The 25,728-nt window shown below is 42.0% G+C and overlaps 1 protein-coding gene and 1 non-coding gene across 2 annotated transcripts; both read left to right on the forward strand.

Moving 5' to 3' along the window:
- The first annotated feature begins 1,869 nt into the window (after positions 1-1,869).
- GINM1 (glycoprotein integral membrane 1) lies at positions 1,870-25,348 on the forward strand. Its single transcript, XM_040238662.1, has 8 exons — positions 1,870-2,058; positions 6,756-6,812; positions 6,979-7,075; positions 16,214-16,365; positions 17,974-18,130; positions 18,637-18,767; positions 23,152-23,315; positions 24,331-25,348. The coding sequence occupies exons 1-8, from the start codon at positions 1,939-1,941 to the stop codon at positions 24,440-24,442; spliced, it is 990 nt and encodes a 329-aa protein (XP_040094596.1). The 5' UTR covers positions 1,870-1,938; the 3' UTR covers positions 24,443-25,348.
- On the forward strand, positions 14,418-14,523 carry LOC120863120. The gene has a single exon (XR_005720927.1). It is a non-coding gene; the product is annotated as a small nucleolar RNA U13 (small nucleolar RNA).
- Positions 25,349-25,728: the final 380 nt, after the last annotated feature.

The following is a 25,728-nucleotide window of genomic DNA, read 5'->3' on the forward strand; positions in this document are numbered from 1 at the left end:
GTATTTATCTTATAACTGGATGTTTGTACCTTTTAACTGCCTTTATCCACTTCCCCCCTGCCACTGCCTCCCAGACTTTATTTTAAATGGGGTTTCTTTAATTTATTTTCACATTTGCTTTAGAGGGTTTCACCAAAAGTTTTTTTAACCTGAAGTGGGGAAGAAAAATCTGTCATTGTCAATTTATAGGTTAAGAAACTGACTAGAAAAGCCCTGAGAACCCAGGTGACCTGGCTTCCAGCAGAGTGCTTCTCCCTGCCTCTCCAGTGATCCGATGAATGTTGAACTTAATACTCGGTTGTTCCCTGACCTTGGCACAATAAATCCCTGCTGCTAAGTCACTTCAGTCGTGTCAGACTCTGTTTGACCCCATAGGCGGCAGCCCACCAGGTTCCCCCGTCCCTGGGATTCTCCAGGCAAGAACACTGGAGTGGGTTGCCATTTCCTTCTCCAATGCATGAAAGGAAAAGTGAAAGTGAAGTCGCTCAGTCATGTCTGACTCTTAGCGACCCCATGGACTGCAGCCTACCAGGCTCCTCCGTCCATGGGATTTTCCAGGCAAGAGTAATGGAGTGGGTTGCCATTGCCTTCTCCAATAAAGCCCTGGGGAACTTTAAAAACTATCAATACCCAAGCTGCTGCCTAAACTTATTAAATCAGAAACTCAGGTTCCCCGGAAGACCCCAGAAACAGCAGTTTTTAAAAGTGCTCAGACAATTCCCAAGTGCAAACCAAGGTGAGAAATAACGATTTAATAAATCCCTTCTCCAAATGTGAGGGCTTTCCCAGGTGGCGCATGTGGTAAAGAACTCGTCTGCCAGTGCCGCAGACAGAAGAGACAGGGGTTGGATCCCTCAGTTGAGAAGATCCTCTGGAGGAGGGCATGGCAACCCACTCCAGTATTCTTGCCTGGAGAACCCCCATAGAGGAAGGATCCTGGTGGGCTACATACAGGCCATAGGGTCGCAGAGAGTCAGACAGGAGTGAAGCGACCTAGCAGGGCATGCTAGGTGATATACTCCAAATGTGATATTCAGTTTAGTCGATCAGTCGTGTCCAACTCTTTGCGACCCCATGGATTGCAGCACGCCAGGCCTCCCTGTCCATCACCAACTCCCAGAGCTTACTCAAACTCATGTCCATCCAATCGGTGATGCCATCCAATCATCTCAGCCTCTGTCGTCCCCTTCTCCTCCCGCCTTCAATCTTTCCCAGCATCAGGGTCTTTTCCAATGAGTCAGTTCTTCGCATCAGGTGGTCAAAGTATTGGAGTTTCAGCTTCAACATCAGTCCTTCCAATGAATATTCAGAATTGATTTCCTTTAGGATTGATTATCCAAATGTGATACGTTCGACAGTGTTCTGATACATTACCCTTATTTTCACTTTGTGAAAGTGAAAGTGAAGTCGCTCAGTCGTGTCCGACTCTTTGTGACCCCGTGGACTGTAGCCTACCAGGCTTCTCCATCCGTGGGATTCTCCAGGCAAGAATGTTGGAGTGGGTTACCATTTCCTTCTCCAGGGGATCTTCCTGATCCAGGGATCGAACCCAGGTCTCCTGCATTGGAGGCAGACGCTTTAACCCCTGAGCCATAGAGACATACTGATGTACACAAACAGTATATACTAAATCAAAAACAACGGCAATGAGAATGTTTACATTCATTCAGGTGAGGAAATTCTCAAATCAGAGAGCCGGTCTAATGACGAAATCGGACCTTCTGTGACTTGACCCCGCCCCCGAACGTTGTGCGGTGGCCTAAAGCCATAGACCCCCGCTGCTCTCGGAGACTTCCGGGTCTCGCCCCGCCCTCGCCCCGCCCCGCCCCGCCCCCAAAAGGCCCCCGCCCCACGAAAGGCCCCGCCCCTGAGGCCCGCTAGGCCCCGGCCTCCCGCCCGCAGGCCCAGGCCCGCCGCCCGCCCCCGGCCTGTCCAAAGATGGAGGGCGCTCCGCGGGCGCCCCTCGCTCTCCGGCTGCTCTTCTTCGCGGCCCTGCCAGCCACCGGGTGGCTGACGACCGGCACCCTTGAGCCGCCGCTCCTGCCGCCAGCCCCGAAGGTAGGGCTAGGCGGACGCGACTCGGCCGGGATCCTCGGGGAGAAGCCCGGGCCGGGGACTTGAGACGGCAGCGTCCGCATCGACGCCTTCCACCTCCCTGCGGGCAGGCCGTGGACTGGGGGTCGGGCTCCCAAAGGGCTGGGAGTGGTGGGGAGAAGCACCCAAGGAAACAGGGGCGGCAGGGGACGAGGGAGGCGAGAGAGTGAAAGGGAATCTTTAACGTGTGGTTAAAGCCCGGCGCAGCGAAACTGCTTGTTGCGGTAGTCTCGGCTGTTGCCGTCCTGACGGGCGTTTGCCGTCGAAAGTGGCCGATTCACAGCCTTTTGTCATGGCGCCTTCTTGGGGTAGAGCCGGGCTCTGGGGCGAGGCAGTGTTTGTGTGCTAGGGAAACGTGGAAGTTGCTCAAAGAGAGAGAGCGAGGGCGTTTCCAGGCCACCTGTCTGCTCCGGCGGGCGGCGGGAAGGAATGCCTGCCCCCGGCGCGCGGGGCTCCAGGTGCGCGCAAGCCGGGTGCCTAGGGGCCTCTGAGGCAGAGAGACGGAACACCCAGCGCTGACCCTGCCGGCCTGCCTTTAGCGGGCAGTGTTAGAGGAGCCGGTCTCTAAGCGCGCTGGGGCCAGGCGCGCCAGCATCCGCTGGGAACCTGGTAGAAACGCTGCAATCAAAAGCTCCAGGGTGAGGACCCAGCAGAGCGTTCCAGCAAGCTCTCCATCCAGGTGACCCCGAGGTGGGCTGAAGTTTGCGTATCACCGCGTGCTTGTCCTGAAGGGTGATTGACTAGTTCTTACTGCTTTTGCCCAGGTAGGGGGGCCTCTCGCTGCCCTTAACCAGTATTTGCCACTCAGCCGTTGAATGTGTGATAGGGGGAAAGTCTGAAGACTTCACAATGCGATTTTCCCAGAATGAAGATAAACGACGTAGGTGCACATTTTCTTACTAATCAAGACCTGGACACCCAGCACTCAGGGGTGACTGACACCATAAATGCCACTGTTTTACTTTCACTGTTTTAAGAGTTTCGGCGTTACCTTCCTGGCTACAAAAATAATAGCGTACCTCGGTTTCAGTTCTCTTGGGACATTCCAAGAAGCCACACCATCCCAAGCTCTAAGAACCACTTGTATCCGAAGTGGACTACAGTTGCAGCTGTTCAAAAATATGAATATGAGATCAAGACCAAATTAAAATGAAGTAATTCCTCGAGTCCTGGAAATAGAGTCATTGGTTACCCCTTTTCCAGACTTTAGAGATTTATCATAGTTATTTATGAATCCCAAACACCTTTGAGTCTATTCCTGTTATATGCTTGCCTTTAGACTGCAGGCTGATAATACACCATACTGTGGGTTCTTGGTGAGTTGTTCATTTCAGTTCTCCTTATGACTTCTGACTGCTTTTGGAAAGTCCAGATCTACACTCATTTCGTTGGTTAAATGAATGCTCTGCAACTAGGAGGAGAATCTCATTCCTTGGAAGCTGTATGTGGGAAGCTGAGGCCTCTGAATCTAAACATTTTTCAAAGTTATATTGTGAAAATTTTCAAAGGTACAGAATATTTGAAAGAGTTTTAGAGTGGTCGTGCATATTTGATAGGAGTTTTTCTGTTGACTTTTGTGCAGCAATGGTGTGTTTGAACTCTCTGCATCACGGTAACTGCTGGACTACTGTGGTTATTGAGTATTTGAAATGTCGCCAGTGTGATTGAGGAACTGAGTTTTTAACATGTTGTTTAGTTTTAATTAAATGTAAATAGTCACATTTGGTTAGTGGATACCATATTGAATAATGCCAACTCAGCCGACCATTTGTATTAAGCATCTGTCTACAATGCGGGAGACCCGGGTTCAATCCCTGGGTTGAGAAGATCCCCTGGAGAAGGAAATGGCAGTCTACTCCAGCACTATTGCCTGGAAAATCCCATGGACAGAGGAGCCTGGTAGGCTACAGTCCATGGGGTCACAAAGAGTCGGACACGACTGAGTGACTTCATTCACTCATACTTGCTTTATCACACACGTTTTCATTTATCTTCGTATCCTGCCTGACCTAAATGTAAAAAAATTGGTTGAAATCAGGAAAATTCTCTGTGTATGTCTTCAGTCACTCAGATTTATTGGATTATAAGCATTTTTGTTTTGTTTACATATGTAAGTTGTCAGATGTTGAGGTTACACAGACTGTGAAGTAATAAAAATTTTTTTACAGTTCATTCTTCTGATAATAAAATGACTTGGTCACCAAAGAGAGGGAGGCAACCAGAGGATGCTTCTTATATGTGTAAATATTTATTTCTTATGTGTAAATATTTATTTCATTTATTTCCCTCAAACTTACTTTAAACCAGGTATCTATTACTTTTGTTCTTAGGAAGCCATTTTGTCCCAGGTGGGCAATCGTGAGTGATGTAATCAGAGGAGAATTGAAAATGAGTGGGGAGAGACTTCAGTTCTGCCACCCTTTTCTAAGTGTACACTGCCCTGGCTGACAAGCCTGTACTTCCAGTTCTGTCAGAGGCTCTTGGAAAGAACAAGAAATATGACCTGGTTCTGAACTTTGGGTTAGGAGGCAGGAAGGGATGAGAGTTTCTCCTGATGTGAAATCATTCAAGAGGATCCAAAAGCATTTAATTGGAGGTGGCCCTCTGGAAAATACAGTCTGCTCGTGTCTGTTCATTGTCTTTCCCAAAGACAACGGGCTCAGTTCTACTGAGCAAGTGATGTATGTAAGTGCAGTAAATGACTCACAATATAGGGTATGCTCTCTACCGAAAGGCAGAAGCTTTAAAAAGGTTTCTCAGAAGAGCATCACTGGAGGCCTATCTCCAGACTGTTAGAAGAACAGTACTCTACAGTTTTCAAATAGATTGTCTAGTTTGGAAAGAATGAATTCTTGACTGAAATTTGGGCATAAAACAATACAGCCAGCAACTTGATGGTTTATTGAATGTTAGTTTGTTCTAAGAGATGAGTTCACTTGTTCTAACCCACACTTAATTCTAGATAAGGATGGGCCAGGAGGAAACTGGGCTGGAGCTGAGGAATCACTAGTCCTAAAGCTTCCTGGGCTCCTCTGGGAGTTGGGAAGTAGACCAAAGTCATCCTGAATAGACAGTATGGATTTAGATGTTAGTATCCTCTTTATCAAGTTGTCCCAGGAATCAATAAACTCAGCCCATAAAATCACTGTCTTAGTCTTTCATTTGTTAGAAATATGTAAAGTATTGGGGTTGCTCATGGTGCCAAGAAATACACTGGTATGTTAGTTTGATGTTTATGAATAATTTTTCTCTTTGAAAATTAAGAATACTCCCCCCAAAAGGTATTCAAGAGGAGTCTTCTTTTTATTCTAGGGTGACAACATCTGTGAATACACTTAGAACAGAATTTCATTTATAGATAACAAATTATAGTTCCTATGACCCTGAATACTTAAAATAGTGCTTTCTTCTGTGTAGTAAGCATCTCATGAATAAACTTAAATATTTGAGTAGACTGTCTTTGAGCATACCATGAGAGGCACTGAAACTGTGCACCCCAAGTCCTTGTCCATGGGTATTAGAAGACATCTTTAAGAAGGATAAGAGCAAGTTTGTATGTGAAAACAATAAAGTTGGAAACATTTGATGTCCGCTCTCCTGGAACAAATAAATAAATTGATGGTATATTACACAATGCTGTTAAAAAAAAAAAGTATCTACGTCTGCCCACATAACTGTTTTAAATGAAAGAAGTTCCAGAAGAATACGTGCAATATCATTCCCTTATAAAGTTCAGGAACAGATAAGACTAAACGATAGGTTGTTTAGAGAAAGAGAACACAGGGAGTTAAACTGTAAAGGAAAGCAAGGAGTGTTAACATGAAAGACAGTATAGGGATTCCTTCTGAGGGGCAGTGGGAAATGTGGCAGAAAGGATCCTGCAGGGGACTTAGAAGATATGAATGACATTTTAGTTTTGCTCCTGGGTATGAGATACATGGGAGAAGGCAATGGCATCCCACTCCAGTGCTCTTGCCTGGAAAATCCCATGGGTGGAGAAGCCTGGTAGGCTGCAGTCCATGGGGTCGCTAAGAGTTGGACACGACTGAGCAACTTGATTTTCACTTTTCACTTTCATGCATTGGAGAAGGAAATGGCAACCCACTCCAGTGTTCTTGCCTGGAGAATTCCAGGGACAGCGGAACCTGGTGGGCTGCCGTCTATGGGGTCGCACAGAGTCGGATATGACTGAAGCAACTTAGCAGCAGCAGGAGATACATGAGTGTTTATCTTTTCTTTTAAACTTTATATTTGCATATTACATGCTCAGATACATGATATATTTCATATTAAATGGATAAGTATATAGATTATGAAAAACTGAAATTGTGAATAATGGCATTTAAAAGGTTGTAAAGGGAATTCCCTGGTGGTCTAGCAGTTAAGATTCAATGTTTTCACTGCTGGGGTCCTGGGTTCCATCCCTGGTTTGGGAACTAAGATCCTGAAAGCCACCCCCCACACACACACAAAAGAGCTGTAAAAATGAAACTGATGAATTGTGTTTTTTTTTTGTTTTTCCTGATGAGTTTTTTAAGTGTTCTTTTAATGTAGTCATATGCGATCATACAGTAAGTATTAACTGAGGGAGAAGAGAATGAACTGAGTTACTCTCGGTTCAGCAAATGCATAACTACCTGATCTATGTATTTATTTTGCAGGACAGCATCAGAATTAATGTAACCACCCTGGAGGATGGGGAAGTGTCTAAAGAAGAGGTGTGTCTTTGTTATGCTTTCATTATATCATTTAGCTAAGTATCATGCAGACTATTTTATTTTTTATCTATACACCTCATTTAGTTAGATAAAGTATTTTTGACATGAAGAGTTTGTCATCACTTGTAAACCATTGGAATTAATGTATATGCTGCTTTATTTTAAGGTTGTTCTTAACATAACCTATGAGAGTGGACAGGTATATGTAAATGACTTCCCTGTAAATAGTGGTGTAACCCGAATAAGCTGTCAGACTTTGATAGGTGAGTACTGCTAAATTATTTCCATAATTGTTCTGTGTTTTTAATAACACCAAATAAGTGAAACACAATTCTTTGACATTATTTATTTCCATTTTAAATTAATAATATACATCATTACTAGAGTATATGATAACACTAATGGATTTAAAACTCTTTTCCTACTTAATATTGGTTATTTCTGGCATTTTCACATATTCTCTATCATGGCATTGATATTGCTTGGAACTGCATGTCTGGTAGGTTAATAACAATGTCAGAATGTGCCTCGAGGTAGTAAATAGGGATTTATAAGCAAGGCAAAATCTCTTCACATTTGTAAAAAGCAAAGAGAAAAGAGACTTGTCTTTGATTCTTCTACCTTTATGTCTGTTTTACATTTTCCTTTTTAACCTTTTAAAATTGTGAGTTGTTAAAGACAAGCAAACATGTTACATTGGAATATACCCATTGTTTGAATGAGATAAAGAATATGAGAAATTTGTATAGTATTCCTGTTACCTATTTTAATATACAGATTTAAGGCAGTAAATATTTCTCTGAGCACTTGTGTCCTGTACTTAATTCATTATGTGTCTTTATTACCATTTCATTCACGTTTTCCAGTTATTTATTGTGATAGTTCCTTGTCCTAGGAGTCATTTTGAAGTATATTGCTTAATTTTCAAACAATGAGGGATTTTTTTTTTCTTTTTTACTGATTCCATCTCTATCATCAGAGATGTAGCTGTATAATTTTAACCCTTTGAATTTAGAGACTTGCTGAATAGCTTAACATATGGCCAGTTTTAATAAATGTTGCTTCCCATTTGTATTTGAAAAGCAAGTTAATCATGTAATTAGTTGGATATGATGTTCTATATCTCTCAGTCTTTTATGGATTTACTGATTTGTTTGCTTGCTTGCCCTATGAATTACTGAGAATGGTATGTTAAAATCTACACTATGAACATTTGTCTGTTCTTTCAGTTTTGTCAGTTTTTGCTTTGTGTATTTTGACGTACAGTATTACAAAATCCATGCAGATTTAGAGCTGTTAGGTCTTCTGGTGAATCCACTCTTTTGTCATTATAATATGTCCTTATTTATCTCTAGTGATATTCTTGCCTTAAAATCAGCTTTATCTAAGTATATTATTTTACCAGTAACTGCTTTTTGGCTGGGCATGGAGGAGGGTGGTGGATTGTTTTGTGGTGTGTTTCCATTTTTTTCCAGTCTTTCTGGGTCCTTATAATTAAGGTGAATGTCTTACAAGCAGCATATACTTGTGGTTTCTTTCTTTTTTTTTTATTCAGACTATCATTCTGTCTTTAATTGGAATTTTAATTTACTTACATTAATGTAATAAGTGATATATTTAGATTTAGATAGTCTATATTAATTATTTGTTTTCTGTCTGTGTCTTATCTGTTCTGTTTCTTTTTTTTCTTTTTTTCTCTTCTGGGTTATTTACTTTTTGTTTCATTGTCCCCCTCTATCTTATTGGTTTTTATATTATTTTACTGTTTTAATGGTTACCCTTGAGATGAGTAAACTCATACTTTTATCATTTCCCAACCACTGCAGGAATCTTAGAACACTTAAACTCCATTTATTCTCTTTCTGCTTTTAAAATTTTTAAATCAATTTAATTTTTATTTTTTTAGCCTTGTGCCTTGAGAGATCTTAGTTCCCTGACCAGGGGTTGAATCTGGGCCATGGCAGTGAAAGCCCCGGGTCCTAACCACCAGACCACCAGGGAATTCCTCCCCCTGCTGCTTTTGTGTTGCTATTTTCATGAATTTTAGCTCTTTGGGTTCCTAACCCTGAGCACCGTAAGTTGTTCTTAGTGTTCTCCTGTAGGCCAATGTTCTTTTGTGCTAACCTTCACAGTTACTCTTTCTATTGCTTTTCATTCCTTCCTGAATATCTCTGTTCCATTCTGGAGTTCTTTTCCCTCTACCTAAAGAATTCTGCTTAGTATTTTTTCAGTACAGATTTCAGTGTCTATGTGTGCGTTTACGTTTTTACATGTTTTCTGTAGTTCTCAGTGAGAGAGTTGGTGTACTGCAAGTTAATCCGTCATAGCGAGGAAAAGAAGTGCCATTACTGGCTTGAAGAACATTCCACTGATGTTGTATGTATTAGGAATTTGATGTGGGGCGCAGTCTGCCTGCTTTATTTCTTACAGTCATCTTTCTAATCATGCCAGTTGCATTGAGTTTATTTCCTTGAAAGCTGAAGTAAAAGCCTGTCTTATCATTTTATAGGAATCTTTAAAACATTAAATGCAACTACAGCAAGAGTCTTCTATCCTTAATTCTTAAAAAAAATTCTTCTTTGTAGATGTATTAGTTATATTGCTGTTTAACAGTTTAACCCAAATGTCGTAGTCTGTGACACTATTATCTCCTAGTTCCTGTAGGTCATAAATTTGAGCTTGGCTTAGCTGGGTCCTCTGACTCTGGCTCAGCTGGGAAAGGTCTGCTTCCTAGCACTTGTGGTTCTTGACAGGATTCATTTCCTTGTGAATTGTTCCTCACAGGATGTTAGCTGGAGTCCATCCTTCATGTTCTTGCCACGTGGGCCTCTCTGTAGAGCATTTCACAACATGGCAGCTGGCTTTATCAGAGAACAAGAGAGACTGTCAGGGAGAGAGCACACCAGCAAGACACCAGTCACAGTCTTTATAATCTAATCACACAAGTGACATTCCAGCACCTTCGCTGTATTCTCTTTGTTCGAAACAAGTGTCTAGATCCAGCTCGCACTCTGTGGAAGGCAGTTACAAAGGGGAAGGGAGGCTGGAGGGGCAAGAGTCCTTGAGAGCCATTTTGGAAAGCGGTCTCCCTCAGTAGAGAAAGTCAGCATATAGAGGGCTCTTGTTGTTACTAGTTTTATTCTGTAGCAGCCATTACAGATTTGGAGGAAGAGTCATATGCATCAGTACGCTTTGATGTATTGACATGACTGCCTTTCCTCATCTATTGAGTCTCTGTTCTAGTGACTGGCCTTTGGGCATACGAGTAGGCTGACGAGTAGCCTGGCCTTCCCTGAGGGAGACCACTGGGTAAACAGGGAAAGCACTGAAATGGACCACGAGAGAGGGGAAGCTTTCCAGATGGAAGCTCAGAGGATGCGAGGGAGGTTAGGCAGACGAGAGAGGGCACCGTAATGAGCCTGAAGAAGAAGGACCAGGCAGAGAACCACCAGCGAGGTCATAGGGTGCCGCTGAAGGTGTCTAGCAAGGACACTGTGTGAGCAAAACCATGTGATGGTGAGATTAATCCAGCACCATCCTGTGAATGGTTGAAAGGGAGGTATTACAGAAGGGGAGAATCAGTTCAGTTCAGTCGCTCAGTAATGTCCGACTCTTTGCGACCCCATGAATCGCAGCACACCAGGCCTCCCTGTCCATCACCAACTCCCGGAGTTCACTCAGACTCATGTCCATCGAATCGGTGACACCATCCAGCCATCTCATCCTCTGTCGTCCCCTTCTCCTCCTGCCCCCAATCCCTCCCAGCATCAGAGTCTTTTCCAATGAGTCAACTCTTTGCATGAGGTGGCCAAAGTACTGGAATTTCAGCTTTAGCATCATTCCTTCCAAAGAAATCCCAGGGTTGATCTCCTTCAGAATGGACTGGTTGGATCTCCTTGCAGTCCAAGGGACCCTCAAGAGTCTTCTCCAACACCACAGTTCAAAAGCACCAATTCTTTGGCACTCAGCCTTCTTCACAGTCCAACTCTCACATCCATACATGACCACAGGAAAAACCATAGCCTTGACTAGACGGACCTTTGTTGGCAAAGTAATGTCTCTGCTTTTTAATATGTTATCTAGGTTGATCATAATTTTCCTTCCAAGGAGTAAGCGTCTTTTAATTTCATGGCTGCAGTCACCATCTGCAGTGATTTTGGAGCCTCCAAAAATGAAGTCTGACACTGTTTCCACTGTTTCTCCATCTATTTCCCATGAAGTGATGGGATCACATGCCATGATCTTCGTTTTCTGAATGTTGAGCTTTAAGCCAACTTTTTCACTCTCCTCTTTCACTTTCATCAAGAGGCTTTTTAGTTCCTCTTCACTTTCTGCCATAAGGGTGGTGTCATCTGCATATCTGAGGTGATTGATATTTCTCCCGGCAATCTTGATTCCAGCTTGTGCTTCCTTCAGCCCAGCGTTTCTCATGATGTACTCTGCATAGAAGTTAAATAAGCAGGGGGACAATGTACAGCCTTGATGTACTCCTTTTCCTATTTGAAACCAGTCTGTTGTTCCAAGTCCAGTTCTAACTGTTGCTTCCTGACCTGCATATAGGTTTCTCAAGAGGCAGGTCAGGTGGTCTGGTATTCCCATCTCTCTCAGAATTTTCCACAGTTTATTGTGATCCACACAGTCAAAGGCTTTGGCATAGTCAATAAAGCAGAGATAGATGTTTTTCTGGAACTCTTGCTTTTCCGATGATCCAGCGGATGTTGGCAATTTGATCTCCGGTTCCTCTGCCTTTTCTAAAACCAGCTTGAACACTAGGAAGTTGACGGTTCATGTTTTGCTGAAGCTTGGCTTGGAGAATTTTGAGCATTACTTTAATAGTGTGTGAGATGAGTGCAATTGTGCGGTAGTTTGAGCATTCTTTGGCATTGCCTTTCTTTGGGATTGGCATGAAAACTGACCTTTTCCAGTCCTGTGGCCACTATCGAGTTTTCCAAATTTGCTGGCATATTGAATGCAGCACTTTCATAGCATCATCTTTCAGGGTTTGAAATAGCTCAACTGGAATTCCATCATCTCCCCTAGCTTTGTTTATAGGGAATGCTTTCTAAGGCCCACTTGACTTCACATTCCAGGATGTCTGGCTCTAGATGAGTGATCACACCATTGTGATTATCTTGGTCATGAAGCTCTTTTTTGTACAGTTATTCTGTGTATTCTTGCCACCTCTTCTTAATATCTTCTGCTTCCGTTAGGTCCATATCATTTCTGTCCTTCATCGAGCCCATCTTTGCATGAAATGTTCCCTTGGTATCTCTGATTTTCTTGAAGAGATCTCTAGTCTTTCCCATTCTATTGTTTTCCTCTATTTCTTTGCACTGATCGCTGAGGAAGGCTTTCTTATCTCTCCTTGCTATTCTTGGAACTCTGCATTCAGATGCTTATATCTTTCCTTTTCTCCTTTGCTTTTCACTTCTCTTCTTTTCACAGCTATTTCTAAGCCTCCCCAGACAGCCATTTTGCTTTTTTGCATTTCTTTTCCATGGGGATGGTCTTGATCCCTGTCTCCTGTACAAGGTCACGAACTTTCGTCCATAGTTCATCAGGCACTCTATCTATCAGATCTAGGCCCTTAAATCTGTTTCTCATTTCCACTGTATAATCATAAGAGATTTGATTTAGGTCATACCTGAATGGTCTAGTGGTTTTCCCTACTTTCTTCAGTTTAAGTCTGAATTTGGTAATAAGGATTTCATGATCTGAGCCACAGTCAGCTCCTGGTCTTGTTTTTGTTTACTGTATAGACCTTCTCCATCTTTGGCTACAAAGAATATAATCAATCTGATTTGGCTGTTGACCACTGGTGATGTCCATGTGTAGAGTCTTCTCTTGTGTTGTTGGAAGAGGGTGTTTGCTATGACCAGTGTGTTCTCTTGGCAAAACTCTATTAGTCTTTGCCCTGCTTCATTCCGTATTCCAAGGCCAGATTTGCCTGTTACTCCAGGTGTTTCTTGACTTCCTACTTTTGCATTCCAGTTCCATATAAAGAAAAAAACATCTTTTTTGGGTGTTAGTTCTAAAAGGTCTTGTAGGTCTTCATAGAACCATTCAACTTCAGCTTTTTCAGCATTACTGGTTGGGGCATAGACTTGGATTACTGTGATATTGAATGGTTTGCTTTGGAAATGAACAGAGATCATTCTATGGTTTTTGAGATTGCATCCAAGTACTGCATTTCGGACTGTCTTGTTGACCATGATGGCTACTCCATTTCTTCTGAGGGATTCCTACCCACAGTAGTAGATATAATGGTCATCTGAGTTAAATTCACCCATTCCAGTCCATTTTAGTTCGCTGATTCCTAGAATGTTGACGTTCACTCTTGCTGTCTCCTGTTTGACCACTTCCAATTTGCCTTGATTCATGGACCTGACATTCCAGGTTCCTATCCAATATTGCTCTTTACAGCATCAGACCTTGCTTCTATCACCAGTCACATCCACAGCTGGGTGTTGTTTTTGCTTTGGCTCCATCCCTTCATTCTTTCTGGAGTTATTTCTTCACTGATCTCCAGTAGCATATTGGGCACCTACGGACCTGGGGAGTTCCTCTTTCAATATCCTATCATTTTGCCTTTTCATACTGTTCATGGGGTTCTCAAGGCAAGAATACTGAAGTGGTTTGCCATTCCCTTCTCCAGTGGACCACATTCTGTCAAACCTTTCCACTATGACCCGCCCATTTTGGGTGCCCCCACATGGCATGGCTTAGTTTCATGAGTTAGACAAGGCTGGGGTCCATGTGATTAGTTTTCTGTGATTATGGTTTCAGTGTGTTTGCCCTTTGATGCCCTCTGGCAACACCTACCGTCTTACTTAGGTTTCTCTTACCTTGGACATGGGGTATCTCTTCACGGCTGCTCCAGAAAAGCTCAGCCACTGCTCCTTACCTTGGAGGAGGGGTATCTCCTCATGGCCGCCCCTCCTGACCTTGATCGTGGAGTAGCTCCTCTCGGCCCTCCCCGTGCAGCCACTGCTCCTCGGACGTGGGGTTGCTCCTCTCGGCCGCCACCCCCGGCCTCGGGCTGGGGTTGCTCCTCTCAGCTGCCGCCCCTGACCTTGGGCGTGGAGTAGCTCCTCTCCGCCACGCTTCTGCGCGGTCCGTGGCAGCCAGCACGCTTCTCTGCTTAAGGGGAGAATAGTTAGGTAAACACGTCAAGAGTAAGTAGCTAATGAACTAGGTGTTGGGTGGGGAGGTAGTGGAGCTGGAAAGGACACATAGGAGAGGTACTTTGGATCTGGAATGGTCCAAAGGGAGCAACTGACTGGCTAGAGGATGAGAGTGAAGAAGGCAAAGGCAGCCTAGTCATTCTCATCCTTGGTAGTTTGGAAAAGGGGCAGGGGTTTAACAGAAACACAGAAGTCAAGGAGGAACAAGTTTGTGAACTTAGATTGAGACCAGGGGTTAGGCCACTTGTTTCTCTATAAAAATGTATGTACCTGTTTAAAAATTACAAATGCCAGTCTGTACCCCCTGAGATTTTAAGACTAGAGTGAGGCTTTCACATCTGTACTGTTCCCAGTTGATTCTGATACATAGTTAGGGTACAGAACCACTAGACCAGGTATTTGTTTTAAACTATGCATTTAGATCCTTTTGTAGTTCATGAGCGTGATGATTGGGTGTTCACGCTGCTGCGTGACATGTGCCTCCCTGCTAAACCTTGTTACGACACCGGCACATTACCCGTCTGACGTAAAAAAAAAAAAAAAAAAAAACTATGCATTTATAATTCTGGGTGGAATCACTACTTCTCAGAGGCTATAGAATAAGAACTTAATGCGTCCTCTCAAGGAACTCGGCCCAGTTGAGACAGGTTTATAAACTAAGAACTACACTGTTAGTGCTTTAAATTTTTTTTATAAAAAGGCATGAACTTAGCATTGTAAGGATATGGTATCTAGAACTATTAAGTAGGAGTTTATTAAAAATGTATGGGAGGGGACTTCTCTGGAGATCCAGTCGTTAAGACTTTGCCTTCCAATAAAGGGAGTACAGGTTCAGTCTAGTGGAGGGCTGAGACCCCCCATGCCTCATGGCTGAAAACCAAAACACAAAACAGAGGCAATAGTGTAACAAATTCAATAAAGACTTTGAAAATGGTCCACATCAAAAAATAATAAAATTTAAAAACCTAAGGGAGGAGAGTGAGTAACGGAGAGCATGCTGGATCAAGGGAACGCGCTGTAAAGGCACAGAATCGGCTTAAACAGCTGGGCCTGCATGCAGGCTATCCATCTGAGTTCGTTTTTGGCGGATTATTCTCAGCCAATAACATTGGAGGAACAGAAACAAAATGCTGCTTTTGCGCCCGTTTCCTTGGCTTCTAGCATCGTTTTCCGTAGCACTCCTTAGCTTTATAAACCAGCTGGGACTGCCATGCTCCATTGCCACTGGGGTGGGAGTGGGGTTTCTCAGCCAGAAGGAACAGGGCCAGTAGCCGGTCTCACTCCATCATCTGTTCAGGTCAGTTCAGCTCAGTTGCTCAGTCCTGTCTGACTCTTTGCGACCCCATGAATCGCAGCACACCAGGCCTCCCTGTCCATCACCACTCCCGGAGTTCACTCAGATTCACGTCCATCGAGTCCGTGATGCCATCCAGGCATCTCATCCTCTGTCGTCCCCTTCTCCTCCTGCCCCCAATCCCTCCCAGCATCAGAGTCTTTTCCAATGAGTCCACTCTTCGCATGAGGTGGCCAAAGTACTGGAGTTTCACTTTAGCATCATTCCTTGCAAAGAAATCCCAGGGCTGATCTCCTTCAGAATGGATTGGTTTGATCTCCTTGCAGTCCATGGGACTCTCAAGAGTCTTCTCCAACTCCACAGTTAGTGGGGAGTAAGAGGGAGGCTTTCCCTCCCTCATCCTCATTCCCGCCCTCCCCAGCGATTAACATCCCCAGCGATTAACAAGTTGCTAATTGGAAAAAGGACTGACAAAAACCCTCAAGTGTCCTTACTGCTAGAGTCCTTTCTATCACTGGATTTTGTGAATGAATGAATGGATGGATGAATGAATGTGCTCACCTCTCTAACACTTGGGATCGTCTGTGTCTTCCACCCTGTTGTGTAAACAATTACACCTTACTGGTTCCTCGTAGCCAATCTGTGTAAAAGAATAGGAAAGGTGTGGCAAGTTTGAAGTTCCATAAAAAATCTGGAAGTCATCAGGCATTTTTCCCTTTAAATGAGTACAAGAATTGTAGAAATTTGTCAAGTTGTCTTTGTTTTCATAGATCTGAAACATCAATGAGGTCAGAAATAAAGAAAGGTAAAGATAATGGAGTACAACTCTCTTGTTCCATGTAAATGTCAACAAAATGATCAAATTCAGTAACTGATTTGGTGGCATTTTTTGTTGAAAGCTATCACTTTTTTTTTTTAAACAGTGAAGAATGAAAATCTGGAAAACTTGGAGGAAAAAGAATATTTTGGAATTGTCAGTGTAAGGATTTTAGTTCATGAGTGGCCTATGACATCTGGTTCCAGTTTGCAGCTGATTGTCATTCAAGAAGAGGTAGTAGAGATAGATGGAAAACAGGTAAGATAGTGCACTTGCCACCTGGGAATTAATTGTAAAGGTTTGTGTTCAGTGTTATGCACACGTTCAGTTATTTATTTCTGACTTGATAAGGAAAGAAGCTACACTAATGTTGCCTTTATCAAATCATTTAGAATTGTTTTACTTGTTTTAGCATTTACCTGTTTAGAATTTGAAGCCTTAATTTGAAAAAAGATCATATTCATACATGTTTATATCCCTTAAAATTATGATCGTTGTTAAGTAGAGCAAGTAAGTGAAGAGATGAATTTGGTTTGTAGCTCTGCTGCCATTTCTTCTGGCCAGGTCTCTCTTAAGTCAATGAAACGAAACTGAGAGCAAACCTCTAATAGTGCATGCTAAAGTGCACTGTGTGTGATTAGAGTTGCAAATTAACTATCTTAAAGAGGAATGCTGTAAATAGGACAAGTTTGTTAGTTTCAGAAATCAGGGAAGAAAATTCAGTTTTAGACTCTTACCAGGTTGTGTCACTATTCAAAATAAACAGTTCAGTTCAGTTCAGTTCAGTTGCTCAGTCGTGTCCAACTCTTTGTGACCCCATGAACCGCAGCACACCAGGCCTCCCTGTCCATCACCAACTCCCGGAGTTCACTCAGACTCACGTCCATCGAGTCAGTGGTGCCATCCAGCCATCTCATCTTCTGTCGTCCCTTCTCCTCCTGCCCCCAATCCCTCCCAGTATCAGAGTCTTTTCCAATGAGTCAACTCTTCACATGAGGTGGCCAAAGTACTGGAGTTTCAGCTTTAGTATCATTCCTTCCAAAGAAATCCCAGGGTTGATCTCCTTCAGAATGGACTGGTTGGATCTCCTTGCAGTCCAAGGGACTCTCAAGAGTCTTCTCCAACACCACAGTTCAAAAGCATCAATTCTTCGGCGCTCTGCCTTCTTCACAGTCCAACTCTCACATCCATACATGACCACAGGAAAAACCATAGCCTTGACTAGATGGACTTTTGTTGGCAAAGTAATGTCTCTGCTTTTTAATATACTGTCTAGGTTGGTCATAACTTTTCTTCCAAGCAGTAAGTGTCTTTTAATTTCATGGCTGCAGTCACCATCTGCAGTGATTTTGGAGCCCAAAAAAATAAAGTCTGACACTGTTTCCACTGTTTCCCCATCTATTTCCCATGGAGTGATGGGACGAGATGCCATCCATGATCTTCGTTTTCTGAATGTTGAGCTTTAAGCCAACTTTTTCACTCTCCTCTTTCACTTTCATCAAGAGGCTTTTTAGTTCCTCATCACTTTCTGCCATAAGGGTGGTGTCATCTGCATATCTGAGGTGATTGATATTTCTCCCGGCAATCTTGATTCCAGCTTGTGCTTCTTCCAGCCCAGCGTTTCTCATGATGTACTCTGCATAGAAGTTAAATAAGCAGGGGGACAATATATAGCCTTGATGTACTCCTTTTCCTATTTGGAACCAGTCTGTTGTTCCATGTCCAGTTCTAACTGTTGCTTCCTGACCTGCATACAGGTTTCTCAAGAGGCAGGTCAGGTGGTCTGGTATTCCCACCTCTTCCAGAATTTTCCAGTTTATTGTGATCCACACAGTATAAAGAGTAATTGCTTCTATTTTTTCATAGGCTCAACAAAAGGACATTACTGAAATTGATATTTTAGTTAAGAATCAGGGAATAGTCAGACGTTCAAACTACACCCTGCCTTTAGAAGAAAGCATGCTCTACTCGATTTCCCGAGACAGTGACATTCTATTCACCCTTCCCAACCTCTCCAAAAAAGGTACTTTCAAAGACCATTATTTAAAGTATTAAAGAAATGATTTCTTTAATTGGTAACTTTTTCATCATAGTTAATATGTTTGGAAGTAAGCTTCTTTTAAAAATGCTTTATAACATGTATTGCTTTATGTATCCATTTTGTAAAATGTGGTCCGTGCTGATGACAGAGGGACATTTTGCTGAAATCATCTAAAAATACATAATAAGAATTTCATTCACTTAAGTTCATTTAGAAGAGGCAATATCATTTCTTCCACTGAAACACAGAACTTAAAAAATTTGACTTTCTATGTGACAGAATCGTAACTGCTGTAGCTCCCTTCTTACTGTCTTAATTTGAGATTCCTTTCTGGCATTTAAATCTAAACAATCAAATGTTTCTTTTTCTCCTACGAAAAAAGCAAATATTCCCACCATCTTAAATGTTACTGGTGTAGAATCCTAGCACTAGTGGGAGAGTCACCAGCACGTTCTTAGCATTTTGGTAACTTGGCTCTTTCTTCTCAGGAGAAGGTGTTAGTTCATTGCAGACCACCAGCCAGTATCTTATCTGGAATGTGGAAACCACTGTAAATGAAGTTCTACCTGGCAAATTACCTGAAACTCCTCTCAGGGCTGAGCCTCCATCTTCATATAAGGTAAATCAGGTATTTGGGATTATCTTTATGTGTTACAAGCATTTATGGTTATGGTAAAGCAAATAAGTGCTAGCGTTTAAAATGAGGTAGAAATCATGAGAATTGGATCCATGGGACATTGTCAATAATGAACTCATCACTGTTTTAGTGTGAAATTTTTAGGCATTCCTGTTTTCCTTCTTAGTAATGTATTCAGATGATGATGGTTAAGGCATTAGATTTCAGTTTGTTTGGGGGTCTTTCTCATATCACCATCGGTCTGTTTATTCTGTGACTTCATGCGTGCACACATGTACACACACGCACAGTCCCCTCAAGACTTTGTACAGTGAGTTAGCACACTTGGTTGATGATTCTTTGAAGAGGTTCTCGCTGAAGGTTAGGTTAGGATTGCTTGCTTTGGGTTACTGGAGAAACCTGGGTCACTTTGAATGCCTGAACTCTGGTGCCCTTACTAATCCTACGCCATCTCTCTCAGAGCAAGGAAGAACAGACTCTTCAGTCCTTGCCATCAAAGCATGCCCAAGTTTCCTCTATCACTGTTGGAGTACGCAGTGAACTCCCCATCACCAGTGGGCATCACCAACTTGATGGACATGAGTTTGAGCAAGCTCCATGAGTTGCTGATGGACAGGGAAGCCTGGTGTGCTGCAGTCCATGGGGTCGTAAAGAGTCGGACATGACTGAGCAACTGAACTAAACTCCCCATAGGGCTCCAAAAGCTACAAATGTCTGTCACTCTTTCCTTCTGTTGTCTTCCAAATACTGGAAACACATAGCTGACAGGTCCATTCTGTATAAGTGGACTAGCCTTCTTGTCATGCATGCTCAGATACTTAGTCATGTCTGACTCTTTGGGACCCCAGGGACTGTAGCCCGCCAGTCTGGCAAGAATAGTGGAGCAGGTTGCCATTTCCTCTACAGGGGATCTTCCTGACCTAGGGATCAAACCCATGTCTCTTAAATCTCCTGCACTGGCAGGGGGATCCTTTACCACTAGTGCCACCTGGGAAGCCCTTTATAGTTAGACAACATGTATAAATAATTTTAAAGGATAGTAACATGTAACAAACATTTATGCCTCTTTTGCTAGAAAATAATTTTTTAAATTGTAAATAACTTTGAGGTACATTAAAAAAATAAGATGTACCCATTTAAAATGTACAGTTCGAATAAGTTTTGACAAGTGTAGACACCCATGTTACCACCATTACAGTCAAGACGTATAAATGTTCAGTTCAGTTCAGTCGCTTAGTCATGTCTGACTGTTTGCAACCCCATGAATTACAGCACGCCAGGCCTCCCTGTCCATCACCAACTCCCAGAGTTCACTCAGACTTCCTCCCTTCCCAACAATAAAGTCTTTTCCAATGAGTCAACGCTTTGCATGAAGTGGCCAAAGTACAGGAGTTTCAGCTTTAGCATCATTCCTTCCAAAGAAATCCTAGGCCTGATCTCCTTCAGAATGGACTGGTTGGATCTCCTTGCAGTCCAAGAGACCCTCAAGAGTCTTCTCCAACACCACAGTTCAAAAGCATCAATTCTTCGGCACTCAGCTTTCTTCACAGTCCAACTCTCACATCCATACATGACTACTGGAAAAACCATAGCCTTGACTAGATGGACCTTTGTTGGCAAAGTAATGTCTCTGCTTTTTAATATGTTATCTAGGTTGGTCATAATTTGCCTTCCAAGGAGTAAGCGTCTTTTAATTTCATGGCTGCAGTCACCATCTGCAGTGGTTTTGGAGCCCAAAAAAATAAAGTCTGACACTGTTTCCACTGTTTCCCCATCTATTTCCCATGGAGTGATGGGACGAGATGCCATCCATGATCTTCGTTTTCTGAATGTTGAGCTTTAAGCCAACTTTTTCACTCTCCTCTTTCACTTTCATCAAGAGGCTTTTTAGTTCCTCATCACTTTCTGCCATAAGGGTGGTGTCATCTGCATATCTGAGGTGATTGATATTTCTCCTGGCAATCTTGATTCCAGCTTGTGTTTCTTCCAGCCCAGCATTTCTCATGATGTACTCTGCATAGAAGTTAAATAAGCAGGGGGACAATATACCGCCTTGACGGACTCCTTTTCCTATTTGAAACCAGTCTGTTGTTCCGTGTCCAGTTCTAACTGTTGCTTCCTGACCTGCATACAGGTTTCTCAAGAGGCAGGTCAGGTGGTCTGGTATTCCCATCTCTTTCAGAATTTTCCAGTTTATTGTGATCCACACAGTCAAAGGCTTTGGCATAGTCAATAAAGCAGAAATAGATGTTTTTCTGGAACTCTCTTGCTTTTTCCATGATCCAGCGGATGTTGGCAATTTGATCTCTGGTTCCTCTGCCTTTTCTAAAACCAGCTTGAACATCAGGAAGTTGACGGTTCATGTATTGCTGAAGCCTGGCTTGGAGAATTTTGAGCATTACTTTAATACCATGTGAGATGAGTGCAATTGTGCGGTAGTTTGAGCATTCTTTGGCATTGCCTTTCTTTGGGATGGAATGAAAACTGACCTTTTCCAGTCCTGTGGCCACTGCTGAGTTTTCCAAATTTGCTGGCATATTGAGTGCAGCACTTTGATAGCATCATCTTTCAGGGTTTGAAATAGCTCAACTGGAATTCACCTCCACTAGCTTTGTTCATAGTGATGCTTTCTAAGGCCCACTTGACTTCACATTCCAGGGTGTCTGGCTTTAGATGAGTGATCACACCATCGTGATTATCTGGGTGGTGAAGATCTTTTTTGTACAGTTCTTCTGTGTATTCTTGCCACCTCTTCATAATATCTTCTGCTTCTGTTAGGTCCATACCATTTCTATATTGTGCCCATCTTTGCATGAAATGTTCCCTTGGTATCTCTAATTTTCTTGAAGAGATCTCTAGTCTTTCCCATTCTGTTCTTTTCCTCTATTTCTTTGCATTGATTGCTGAAGAAGGCTTTCTTACCTCTTCTTGCTATTCTTTGGAACTCTGCATTCAGATGCTTATATCTTTCCTTTTCTCCTTTGCTTTTCACTTCTCTTCTTTTCACAGCTATTTCTAAGCCTCCCCAGACAGCCATTTTGCTTTTTTGCATTTCTTTTCCATGGGGATGGTCTTGATCCCTGTCTCCTGTACAGTGTCACGAACCTCATTCCACAGTTCATCAGGCACTCTATCTATCAGATCTAGGCCCTTAAATCTATTTCTCACTTCTACTGTATAATCATAAGAGATTTGATTTAGGTCATACCTGAATGGTCTAGCGGTTTTCCCTACTTTGTTCAGTTTAAGTCTGAATTTGGTAATAAGGATTTCATGATCTGAGCCACAGTCAGCTCCTGGTCTTGTTTTGTTGATTGTATAGACCTTCTCCATCTTTGGCTGCAAAGAATATAATCAGTCTGATTTCGGTGTTGACCACTGGTGATGTCCATGTGTAGAGTCTTCTCTTGTGTTGTTGGAAGAGGGTGTTTGCTATGACCAGTGCGTTCTCTTGGCAAAACTCTATTAGTCTTTGCCCTGCTTCATTCCATATTCCAAGGCCAAATTTGCCTGTTACTCCAGGTGTTTCTTGACTTCCTACTTTTGCATTCCAGTCCCCTATAATGAAAAGGACATCTTTTTTGTGTGTTAGTTCTAAAAGGTCTTGTAGGTCTTCATAGAACCGTTCAACTTCAGCTTCTTCAGCATTACTGGTTGGGGCACAGACTTGGATTACTGTGATATTGAATGGTTTGCCTTGGAGACGAACAGAGATCTTTCTATGGTTTTTGAGATTGCATCCAAGTACTGCATTTCGGACTCTCTTGTTGACCATGATGGCTACTCCATTTCTTCTAAGGGATTCCTGCTCACAGTAGTAGATATAATGGTCATCTCAGTTCAATTCACCCATTCCAGTCCATTTTAGTTTGCTGATTCCTACAATGTTGACGTTCACTCTTGCCATCTCCTGTTTGACCACTTCCAATTTGCCTTGATTCATGGACCTGACATTGCAGGTTCCTATCCAATATTGCTCTTTACAGCATCAGACCTTGCTTCTATCACCAGTCACATCCACAGCTGGGTATTGTTTTTGCTTTGGCTCCATCCCTTCATTCTTTCTGGAGTTATTTCTCCACTGATCTCCAGTAGCATATTGGGCACCTATGGACCTGGGGAGTTCCTTTTTCAGTATCCTATCATTTTGCCTTTTTATACTGTTCATGGGGTTCTCAAAGCAAGAATACTGAAGTGGTTTGCCATTCCCTTCTCCAGTGGACCACATTCTGTCAGACTCTCCACCATGACCCGCCCGTCTTGGGTTAGTATAAATATTACCATCACCCAAAACTAGAACATAAGTTTTAAAGTTTCTTAGAGCTCAAATGAAACTTGCTATCTAATAAAAACTTTTTTTTTTTAGGTGATGTGTCAGTGGATGGAAAAGTTCAGAAAAGATCTATGCAGGTTTTGGAGCAGTATTTTCCCAATATTCTTTATGTTTTTGAATGTCATGGTGGTTGGAATTATAGGAGCAGTTATAGTAATAACCATCTTAAAGGTGCTTTTCCCAGTTTGTGAATACAAGTAAGTATTTCTCATTTTTGATCAAGCTTAGTATTCTTAATGATTAAAAAGTAGTTGTATTTACTATAGAGTAGAAATTAGAAAAATTAGGAAGAATAAGACAAGTGGGGGGAAAAGATAATATATCTCTTTTTTTCTATCCCATCTTTCAGCTTTAGCAAAATTAAAAGACTTTTATTGGATACGTATATAGTCAAGACTCTGGTCTTGGGAATTCACATGTGGCTAGGACAGACTCTGCTGTTTAAGAACTTAGTGTATGTAGAGAAAGGGAACAAGTGTCTATAACGGAAAATGCATTGTGTATAATAAGAAAGAAATGAAACAAGAGGGCTTCACTATGTATTTTCAACTGCAAAGTATCAATTTAAAATGCGGTAAATTTTTGAAGACTAGCAAGGTATTTTAGTAACAGGAGAAAGTGAAAGAAAGTAAAAGTGAAGGTCACTCAGTTGTGTCCAGTTCTTTGGGATCCCACGGACTTGTATAGAATTCTCCAGGCCAGAATACTGCAGTGGGTAGCCTTTCCCTTCACTAGGGGATCTTCCCAACCCAGGGATCGAACCCAGGTCTCCTGCATTGCAGGTGAATTCTTTACCAGCTGAGCCACAAGGGAAGCCCAAGAATACTAGAGTGGGTAGCCTATCCCTTCTCCAGCGAATCTTTTAGGTGGATTCTTTACCAGCTGAGCTATGAGTAACAGGAGAAATGCTGTCTAAAGATCTATGGTTGCATGACAGTGGAGTACGGATTAGAAAGCTGCTTGGGCCTAGTCCTCTTGTCCACTTTGTGCAAATCTAGGACTGTGTATGCCATGGAGATCTATAATTTACCTTGTCATCTCCTACAGTACCAGCTAAGGATCTTCCTCTTACTCCTCCAAACCAATTAGTTTGGTCAAAGTGAACTAACCATCATAAATAAAATGAAGCAAAAATACCTAATCCCAGGTATAGATTTAATTATCATCTCAAAGTAGCCCTGTCTTACTTTAGTTTTAATTTTTATATTTCAGAGGAATTCTTCAGTTGGATAAAGTGAATGTTATACCTCTGACAGCTGTCAACTTATATCCAGATGGACCTGAGAAAACAGCAGAAAACCCAGGAGATAAAATGTGTGTTTAGAATACCATCTCAAATCATGGACTCTGAATTAGCCTAATGGTTCAAATTTGCCACTCAAATATAATTTTCTTTAAGCCATTAAGAATTGGTTTGTACACTATAGAGAAATTGCTAAATTCCTAAAGCTGTCTAAAACTTGATCTTTAAAGTGACAGTTAAAGTTCACCTTATTCTATAATACGGCTGCCTGTTCCAGTGGTGAATTATTAAAAAAATTTAGATGCAATGGAAGAGAAGACATGTGAAGAAAGTTTGAAACTACCAAAAAGAAAAAAAGGGGCAAGACAAAATGCCATGTGCCAATCCTTTTCAAAGTGCCTTTGTTAAGGAAATTATATACACTTAATTACTATAATATATAAGACTTTTGAAAAGCACTTTATGAAATTCTAATTTAAAAGCTCAAGAACTTAACACTTATTTTTTTATTCAGTAAAATGTGCCTTAATATTAAGTATGTGACTCAGTATAAAAATCACTGAGGTGTGTATCATGATTTGATTGTATCCTGTACCAAGACTACTTAGCTTGAATGAACCAGGATTTTAAAATAGTGACATGTTCTCACTCTAAAAATAAACTTTTTTTTTTTGAAGATAAAAGTACAATATTTTTGGAATAAAATTTTTGCCCATGTGAGTTACTTATAATAGCTCCTTTCACGTAACACTGGCTGAAACCAAGGGTCACATCAGTTAATAAGTCTATCAATGTCAAATTAGAATGTGCCTTTGCTCTTGTGGTTCTAAGTATAATCCTGTTTACCCTACAATAATGTTTGGTCTTTTTTTAACCATCACCCATACTGACGTATATTTTACAATATGATCTAGGACATATAATTCTTACCTTTATTCCATGTGATACTTTCTGTTCTATTAAAATTCTTTTTTTTTAAGTTTTTTTTTTTAATTGTAACCCATTATTTAAATGGCTTCTTCGGTGGCTCAGTGGTATAGGATCCACCTGCAGTGCAGGAGCCGCAGGAAAACACGGGTTCGATCCCTGGGTTGGAAAGATCCCATGGAGAAGGGAATGGCAACCCACTGCAGTATTCCTGCTTGGAGACTTCCATGGACAGAGGAGCCTGGCAGGCTACAGTCCATAGGGTTGCAAAGAGTTGGACACGACTGAAGCGATTTAGCAGGCATCATTTAAAACACTTTAGAAGGAAATGACTCGATTTTAAAACCACCTTCAATTTTGGCTATAAATAGGTATGTGTAGAGGAAGGATGATAGGTAGTAAAGGAGTCATTTATTCTGCCTAGCTGTTTTTAATAAGAA

This window comes from Oryx dammah, unplaced genomic scaffold, assembly GCF_014754425.2.
Source record: "Oryx dammah isolate SB20612 unplaced genomic scaffold, SCBI_Odam_1.1 HiC_scaffold_4, whole genome shotgun sequence".
NCBI lineage: Eukaryota > Metazoa > Chordata > Mammalia > Artiodactyla > Bovidae > Oryx > Oryx dammah.